The 9745-nt window shown below is 45.9% G+C and overlaps 1 protein-coding gene across 1 annotated transcript in view; it reads right to left on the reverse strand.

Moving 5' to 3' along the window:
* CSNK2A2 (casein kinase 2 alpha 2) overlaps positions 1–9071 on the reverse strand; it is a 31381-nt gene extending 22310 nt beyond the window's left edge. The window contains exons 1-3 of the mRNA XM_040633088.1: positions 8898–9071; positions 8378–8637; positions 7476–7587 (exon numbers count right to left, since the gene is read on the reverse strand). Of these exons, the coding sequence (XP_040489022.1) occupies positions 7476–7587; positions 8378–8637; positions 8898–9071 (546 nt within the window). The remainder of the gene's footprint in view (positions 1–7475; positions 7588–8377; positions 8638–8897) is intronic.
* Between the last annotated feature and the right edge of the window lie 674 nt (positions 9072–9745).

The following is a 9745-nucleotide window of genomic DNA, read 5'->3' on the forward strand; positions in this document are numbered from 1 at the left end:
GGCACTGTGGGGTTACATAAGAATTGTCCTTGTTTTTAGGAAATGCACACTACAGTAAGGATCACTGTGATTTACTAACACATAGTTACATATGTTTATACACACTTGTATGTGTGTTTATATATAAGAAAGAGAAAAGCATAAAGCAAATGTTAACATTTGAGAAATCTGTGTGAAAGATATATGGGAATTCTTGTAACTTTTCTTTAAGTCTGACGTTACATCAAAAAGTTACAAGAAAAATAAAAGCTGGCTATTGTATCTGTAAATTCAGCCAATGCTACCAGTATACTCAATATAAGAAAATTCTAGAGTTGGAAAGCAGTTACATATCTGTGATAGGGGTCACAGAAGAAAAAATACACCACAGCCAGATATCTGTATACATCAAAAACCTTCCTCTCCCAACAGTGAATTAGTACTGAGGTAACCCACTAACTAAGTTGGCTTTATGACAATGCCCCATATAAAGCCTTGCTTTGCCCTCCTATTAGGCAGCAACAGGTCAAGCAGGCACACGGTTCCCAGACAATGCCGCTGAGATTTAGGTATCTCTCATTATGTCCTAAGGTAACTTATGGAGCAAGTGAGCGTATTCTGCTACCCAACTGTGACCTGTCCAACAACTTCCTCACCTAGAGACTGGGGACAGCAAGGCAATTCTGAAGTGGCACAATGGACTCACACAGCACCTGGAGTCCTCACATCCTGACAAAAGACCAAGAAACTATACAAAAGGAAAGTGACCTACAGTCCAGGACACTCCTCCAAAGCAGGGACATCTATTCTCTACAGGAACCAGGCCTTGGGGAACTCCCTTTAGCCTCAAGCTTATTCCTCAGAACCTGGGAGATGCGCTAGAAGCTAAAAAACCAATGAGCTCCCTGGGAACGAAAGTGATCATTTTAATGCTGTAAACATAACTAGAGAGGAAAGGTTAGAATTTATAAAGGAAGACCCTTTGCATCCTATGGAAAACAGATCATGGACTTTATAGAAATAAGAATGCTTTGAGCCTGTAGCCCAATGTTTGCGTTCAGTCACCTGCAGCTACACAAACAGAAAACACACACTTTCATCATAGTCTCATCATTTCATCCAGCTAGACAAAGTCTCTCCCAGTTAAGGTTCATTTATCCCAAGTCAAAGAATATCTGTTTAAAAGATTCAAAATGAATCAGCTTAGCTGTTTCCCAATACTCTTTTTTCTACTCAAAGCCTAGTAGATAAAAATGGCAAAAAGCTAAAAAAAAAAAAAAAAAAAAAAAAAAAAGGAAAAGAAAGAAAGAAATTAAAGTATTAAATCAAGTTTCGTTAATAAATGAATTCTGGCACACATCTAGAGAGAATGTTTAAAAGGAAAAAACTCAATTTGAAATTTTCTGTGCATGAGCTCAGGAAAGGAAGGGGGGGAGGAAGGAAAAAACAAGAAAGAGAGAAAGAAAAAGAAAAAGAGAAAGAGAGAGGGGGTAGAAGGAAGGAACTCTCCCAAAGGTTTCTGCCCACGTGGTGGAGAGTCCCAGCTATTCAGGACAACCTTGTTCAACATAATTCAAGAATTAAGATACTACTTCTCTCTCCTTATTGACCAACATTGAAAAACTTAAAACAAAAGATAAATTTAGTGATGGGCTGCTTAAAGAAGTCAGTGATTGGTCCTATTTACATGGGGCTGATTTTTAAAAAGCCAGATCTGAGAATGATTTCAACTACTAGCATTTGATTGTGATTGAATTTGTGAACTAACATATACAAAGGGCATAAGAATCAGGACCTCAGGGGCACCTGGGTGGCACAGCGGTTAAGTGCCTGCCTTCGGCTCAGGGCGTGATCCCAGCGTTGTGGGATCGAGCCCCACATCAGGCTCCTCCGCTATGAGCCTGCTTCTTCCTCTCCCACTCCCCTTGCTTGTGTTCCCTCTCTCGCTGGCTGTCTCTCTCTCTCTGTCAAATAAATAAATAAAATCTTAAAAAAAAAAAAAAAAGAATTAGGACCTCAAGAAATCCCAGCAAATGTTAACAGGCAAAGTCCCATTTTCATTTCTTTCTAAGCACAACTGAATTAATAAATTCGACACAGGCGGTTAGGTGGCTCAGAACTTCCAAATCTGGAATTACTTTTATTCCAGTGCCTCGGTGACAACGGACAGATTAGTGTCGTCACCTACAGTAAACAACCACAGCGGACACTGGTTGCCAGGGCTGTAGGACAGAGTCAGGAAGAAAAGTTCAGCCTGGATGACAGCATTTATTCTACTACCTCGGGGGCGTCTCTCAAATCCTCTGCAACTGACCCAAATATAAACATTATCTGAGCAATGTTATTTCTTCACGGCAACTTTTCCCTTCATCTTTCAAGTCCCATCTTTCCAGTTACGTTATCAACTCCTTGAGACTGTTTATTGTCAGGATGTTTGTGTGTGTTTTAATTTAAAAAAGCAAGGCATACAGTAGGCCTTTTGAATCTCATCAAGAGGATGGTATGGTCCTTTCTACTACCGGTTTTGCCCTCTGAAATCATTCACAGGGCCCAACTGAAATATTGTTATTAGAATTGCTTTCTAAGTGCCAGGCACTGTTTTAAGCACATTTAATCCACTTTTAATAGTATTCTGAGAGGAGTTACCATTGGCGCAATTTTACATGAGGATGCTGAGGCAGTTTAAATAACTGCTCAAGGTCACAGAGCTGCCGAGTCTTGGGAATGACCATCTGAATGCAGGCAATCTACTTCCAGGGCCACTTCTGGGAAAGAAGGACCGTGCAGGTTACTAAAACACTGTCCTCTACCTACGCATCTCTGCAGATCTCATTTAATTCTCCCAACAACCCTGTGAGTTCCACAAGAAACGTATTTCCATTTTATAGATAAGAAAACAGAGTCAAGTGGGTATAAATGAGGAGGCTGGCTCTAGAACCCAAGTCTTCTGCCCTCCATTTACAGCACTTCTTAACACTATACTGTCCTCATCGTGAGGTGGCAGATCCTAAAATCAGGCTCAAGAAACTATCTACAGCCACGCCGTACACATGCAAGTGGGTCCTCTACGTCACGATATTCTTTTTACACATGGCTTACTCTCCAACAAACCCTAATATATTAGAGGGATAAAGCTGTTAGCTTTATCTGGCAAGTTATCATGATGAGGGAACTGTATGGGTTAAAAAAAGTGTAAAAACACCGGTTATTGTGGCTTCAAACCAAGAGAGCAAAGTAACATTTCACTTACACATTCACCACCCCGCTGCAGACCCAAACCACACAGCCCCTGGCTGGGTCCCTAGGGCCCTCTGGGTATTCATCTATTCCACACTCCATCTAGTACCGGTCCAAGTCAAGCATTTCCGTACAGAAGAATAACTCTCCAAAACCATTAGAAACAAATTCATTTGACTTCCAGTGAGTGTTTATCCATCTTTCCAGTACAGTTCAACACCTCAAGAAATCAAATATCCTGCAAATGTCCTAACTGCTCCTCACATCTGCAAGATCCATGAGAGGGACAGAGGACCAGGACCCTAGTGCTTACACCCCCTAACCATGTGACTCTGAGCAAACTACCGAGCTCTGGGTCTCAGTTTATCTGTAAAAAGGTTTTGGGTTCTAAGGTTTCTCTGCTCCCTCACTTCATGATTCTGTTTCACTGCACTCTCCAGGACCCTACAACCACAGTATTGGAAAGAGCAATGACTAGGGGCCCTGGGTGGCTCAGTTGGTCGGGCATCCAACTCTTGGGTTTCAGTTCAGGTCATGAACATGGGGTGGTGAGATGGAGCTCCACATGGGGTTCCGTACTCAGCGAGGAGTCTGCTTGCGATTCTCTCTCTGCCCCTCCCCCACCCTGCTCACGCTTGCACATGCACACGTGTGCTCTCTCTCAAATAAAATAAAATCTTAAAAGAAAAAAGAAACAGCACTGACTAGTTCACACATTTTTAAAACTTATATTATTTTTGATGTTAGTAATACTTTAATAATACCATTTTAACTACTTTTATACCATAAGACATTTGCGGGAACTAAAAATCACAAAAACTTTAGATAAATTAATACTAATGCCTTGCTTCAGGAAGATGATGTCTTGGTACACTTGCCTAACAAAGTACCTGGAGGGAAAAAACCTACCACCGGAGAAAGCAGAAATAAGGCAGAAAGCCCCGTACCAGCATGAGCAAACACCACTTTAATATAACCTAGACAGTTCCCTGCTCGCTCTGAAGTAACCCCACATGATGGGTCATCAGCAGGCCTCCCATCCTTCTTTTAGCACCATCTCCTCATAGCACAACATTTTAGAAACATCTACAAACATGCTAAGCAGACTTAAAAAGTAAACTTGCATTACCACCATTCTTTGTTTTAATCTTGAGAATTAACCTCTGGGGAAAAAATGGATTTGCCCAACTCTTTATAAAATAAGACCACCAACAGACTATCAATTTATTCTCTTATATGATAATTTCCAACTCAGGGCAGCATGGGTTCAAAACGCCATACACGTTTATTTAAAAATGGTATTGCTCTTAACTTCTATTTAGGAAATAGCAGTTTTAACTTGAAGGATCCCAAGAAGGGCTGAAATCCATACACAGGTGGTGCCCACGAAATGCTACAAGTTGTCCAAAATGGCCAAATGCTTTTATCTCTGTGTATACCTTCCTAAGGGGTACTACAAAGGAACTGCGCAATGGATTTTTCAGAATCAAAAGATGAAACTTTCAGCACAAAAGTGGCTTTCTGCCCTCCTGTGCTAACCCTTCCCACCCACCATCTCCCCTTCTTTTTCTCCTCAAAATCATTTTGGCCAAAAAAGATATAACCTTCCTATTGACTGGAACATTTTAAGATTTCAACTTCAGAATTTCACTTCTAAATAGACAGTACAATTTTGCTCACCAACTTCTAAATTTCTAAAACCTTTGAAGAACTCCAATATATTCTGACCAAAAAAATACTAAAAAAAATCTACGGATACAAATTAAATCATAGCATTCCTCTGTGGTCTCTAAGCAAATGACCACCCTCATATCCTGGAAAGAATGGAAGGAAAATGTTATTGACCAAAAAAGAAGACAGCCCTGGCTTCAAGGAATATACCCTCTACCTTGGTCACCGTGACTACGTGAACACATAAGTTCCTTCCTGCAGTTGAAGTACAGTAGGCCTTTTACGAAGAGGAAGTTTTTTCTAAATTCCTCTAAATTACGAACAGCTGGTACTCTGTTAAGGACCTAATTTCCTATGAGCAAACACTGTAACAGCAGATATTAGTCATAACTTATCTGAATAAGGGTGCACAACTTGGGATCAAGACCCTGTCCTTTAAAACAAACAAACAAACAAACAAAGTACTTTTAATCCACTTTAATTCAGCCTGTGAAAACGAGAAAATCGCAATACCGTTAGTAGTTTCTTACCCCATCCTTCAGATAGAACAAAATTTGGATAAAAAATGCCACAGGCCTTTGGAAAAGAAAGAAGTGAGGGTGGTTTTCACCAGTGGCAATGAAGTTGGTTCAGGCTGTACCCCAAAAAGAACTTGTATGGAAAAGATACAAGGAACACTTCATTAACTAGAGCATCCAGGGAGCCTCCTGAGTCCTATTGCAGAACACGGGCACTTATCCTGAAGATCTTACAAACCCTTGCTAAAATGAGGAGAGAGGGAGAAAGAGGAAACAGGAGTTCTGGCTATGGGTCATTTCAACATAGGGGTATCAGGTAAGTTTTCCTGTGCCGAGGTTTCTCGTCTGTAAAAATAACCTCCGGCTTCCATGTTGGGTTCCCTAACACATCCTGTGAATCCTTAGGGGGAAAACTATCCAGCAGCGGATGCTATGAAGATCTCTAGAAGGAAGACTAAAGAGCAATGCAATGTTCTCTTGCATGAATGTACTGTCACTTACACATATACCTAAAGGCCATTCCTCTAAAAAAGACACCACAGGAAGTTACACACTTATTCTAAAAATGCTAGTATTGCGTAAAAGTTTAGTTATTTTTCTAAAATTGTTCCAGAGTCAGCGATTCATTCTTCCAAATGCACAGCAGTGGAATATGGATATTCCTCAGTTCAATTTATGCCTTGCTCACTTCCTAGAAAGATTTTAAGCAGCTTATATTAAAAACATTTATGCTTATGTATAAAGGAAAAAATCATATGGCTTACCCAGGTGACTTCCCTGAAGGGAACATTTCTTTAAATATTTATGCTTGTAAAGAAAAAAAAAAGACCATGTGACTTTTCAGGTCCAATTCACATTTGAGGAAGAGGGGAGTCAAACTCCTCATCTTCAGTATCAATTCCTCACTTCTCACCCCCAGTGCCTCTGATGGCACAGATAACTTTGTCTACTTCTCTCTACTGCAGCTCTGCTTCTTCATCACTAGGCTTGCACGGCACTGAGTAACAGAGCTGATCACTTTTCTGAAAACTGATTTGCAGACAGCGTAAGCCTGACCCCTCATACTAAGGGACACAGCTGCCCTAACTCGATCCATAAGACACAAAAACAGCTTTCCAATTCCTCATCCTTATTCACGGAGCCCCTGAAAAATGGCCACATCGGAAATCTCGTACATGCCAAAGTGCTTATATTAATTATTCTTTAGTCTTTCCGATATTTCACTAAATGACATGCACACACATTCAATGATCTGGCAACAATGAGGACCCTTCACAAATTCTAAGAATTACCTTTTTAGTACACCCTACAAAACATTATTAAACCTATCCAACCTGTTACCCAAAGGAGAATTAGCCAACTCTTCATGCTCATTAAGATCATGTCTTCACCGAAGAGACAATAAAAGGTGTATCTTTATCAAACCTAGGTGACTAAACCAGACACTAAGACTGTTTGTTCCAACCACTAATTTTAGTCATTGCAATGTACTCTTCTACTGCTCCCAACTTCACTTTTACTATTTGATAAGCAACAATGAACCTTCTGGGCACTACTGCTTTGCTGTATCCAACCCCACCTGACACACTTTTACTGCCAAAGGAGACGAAACGACTCATCACCCACTGAGGTGTTTCTACCCAAGCTTCAAACTCATCTTTGGAGCTGCTCTATTCTTTCAACTTTTTTTCTGGAATAATTTTGAGCACCAAGGGTAACAAACTCCATGTCCAAGGAGCCCTCGAATTGATGGGATTTCTGGAAAAGCTTTTCTTTCATCTGAATCCCTATTTCTTTTGTAACAAATGGACCCCTTTGGAATTTTCACTTTGGAAGCCCACAGAGACATTTCAGGACAAGTATGCTCCTGAATGATACTGCTCAGATTTGAAACAGGTCTACATACTTCCTTCAAAGTTCACAGGAAAACGGGTGGGAGAAGGAGTAGCGAAGGGACATCAGATAGAAGATGTGTGAAATGAGAGTTTGCACTGCTCATTCTACAATGTGGCTGGAATTTACGTCCGGACCAGCGAACCAAATTTTTAATGCCACTCATAAGACACTCACCTTGAGAATTTTTACAACCACTCTCTCATTGTTGGTGATGTTAATGGCCTCAAATACTTCACTATACTTTCCCCGACCAAGTTTTCGAACCAGTTGGTAATCATCTTGATTACTGTGAAAGGCAAGAGTGACATATAAATGCCAGGACTTGGGATTAACCAAGCCTATGCCCACTATACACCCCCATCCAGCCACTTCCATTAATCAAGCGTTGGAAGCGTCTATACCTCAGGACACAACTCATTCTAAATGAAAGCCCCAACATAAACTTGGCTCCTTTCACTCTGCGCACAGCACCTAACCTAATTGGTCCATCACAACTTGGGGAGCAGAGATAGGAAGGCAGGGCTCCGAGCCAATCTAGAAGGGTAAGCAAAGCATCCATCCTGGAGGCTCGGAGGGTGCCCCTCTGCCTGGGGCTCCACAGCAGCTGCCTTATACTTCACACCCCAAAGGTAGCCAGCGCCTGCTTTGAGAATGTGGATGTCTTTAAAAGATTTCCTCCCACCCAGCCTCATTTCAAAAAACTAAAAAGGCAGAGAATTTTAATAGCTCCAGAGGACAGCTGCTGACTGCCCACCCCAAATAGAAACCCAGAAGTGTAAGAAGGAAGGGCTGCTCCCTCATTTCCACCAGGCTCCAGGCCCTGGACCCTACACTTCTCAGTAAGAAAGCATTCCTTGGGGTAAGGGCGAGAGAGGGGTGCACAAGGCGGGGAGAAGGGGGGGGACAGGGAGACAAGCACATGTGCGGCGGGAGGAGGGGGCTCTGCCTTCCACCCCAGACCCGAGAAAGCGCCGGCCAGCGGCGGGGCGGCGGGGGAGGCAGACCGCGGAGTGGGGGGCCAGTGCGGTTTGCGCCGGGGGGTGGTCGGGCGGGGGCGGCGGCGGCGGCGGCTTTACCCCCAGCTCGGGACGTGAGCCTCATAGTCCCAGTACTCGCGGCTCCTCAGGCTGCACCCTCGGCGGACCAGGCCCTGCTTGCGGCCGGAGGCCTGAGCATGGCGAGGGCGGGACCGGGGGGCGCCGCGGAGGCGCTGAAGGCGGCGGCGGCGCGCGCGGGGGGCGCGGGCGGCGGGCGGAGCGGCGGGCCGCCGGGCGCCGAGAGAGGAGAGGAGGAGGCGCGGCGCGGCGGCCGGAGCCGGGCCCGCGGGGCAGGCGGGCTAAGGGGGGCGGGGGCCGGCCGGACGGCCGGGCCTGGAGGGAGCCGGCAGGCGGCGAGGAGGACGCACTCGCGCTCCCGGCGGCCTCCGCTCGGCTCGCGGCCCCGAGGCGGCGGCGGCTGCGGCGGCGGCGGCACCAGCAGCGGCGGCCGCCGGCCGGGAAAGGGGCAGCGGCGGCGGCGGCGGCGAAGAAGGAGGAGGAGGAGGAGGCGAAGGAGGAGGAGGAGGAGGAGGCAACCCGGAAAAGGGGCCGCGCTCACTAGGAGCGGCCGCCGCCCGGCCCGGGGCCTCCCAGCCTCACAGCGCCCCCTGCAGCGCGGGGGGACCGGCCGGGCGGTGCCGGCCCCGCCCCCGGCCCCGCCCCCGGCTGCTCGCCACCCCGAGTCCCCCTCCCAAAGCTGCCCGGCCGAGGGGCGGCGTTGTGCGCCCGCCATGGGGCTTCCCCAACCCGCTCACCGCTGCCTTTGGGCCTTGCCCCTCGCGGGCCTTTTCAGGACGGTCTTAGCGACCCCTACCTCAAGCCCTCCACCCTCTCGTCACCCAGGGTTTACCCACCCCATACTGACCCCGTTCTGACCCTCCTGTCAACCGACTCGTCCCCATCAAGTCCACCCTAATGACTCACTCTTACCACTGAGAACATCCCCCGCCTCAAGATTTCTCCCCCCCTTCCGGGGACACCCCCTCTTTCTCGAATGGACCCTGCCCTATCACCCATGGATTCCTCCTCCCTTCAACCAGAGTCTTCCTCACAAAACCCTTCTCTTACACTAACCCCTAATTCCCTTCCGGAGCCTTCCCTGAGAACACGCTGAATGCTCTCTTCTGTGGCTTGGTTAAGCTGGAGTGGGCCAGGTAGCTCTTTGTGAAGTTCCTATTTTTCCCTTTTTTTTTTTTTTAAGATTTTATTTATTTATTTGACAGAGAGAGACAGCCAGCGAGAGAGGGCACACAAGCAGGGGGAGTGGGAGAGGAAGGAGCAGGCTCCCAGCAGAGGAGCCTGATGTGGGGCTGGATCCCAGGACCCTGGGATCAGACCCTGAGCCGAAGGCAGACGCTTAACGACTGAGCCACCCAGGCGCCCCTTCCCTTTGTAATTAATAAGCAG

Source organism: Ursus maritimus, unplaced genomic scaffold, assembly GCF_017311325.1.
Source record: "Ursus maritimus isolate PB19 unplaced genomic scaffold, ASM1731132v1 scaffold_19, whole genome shotgun sequence".
Taxonomy (NCBI): Eukaryota; Metazoa; Chordata; class Mammalia; order Carnivora; family Ursidae; genus Ursus; species Ursus maritimus.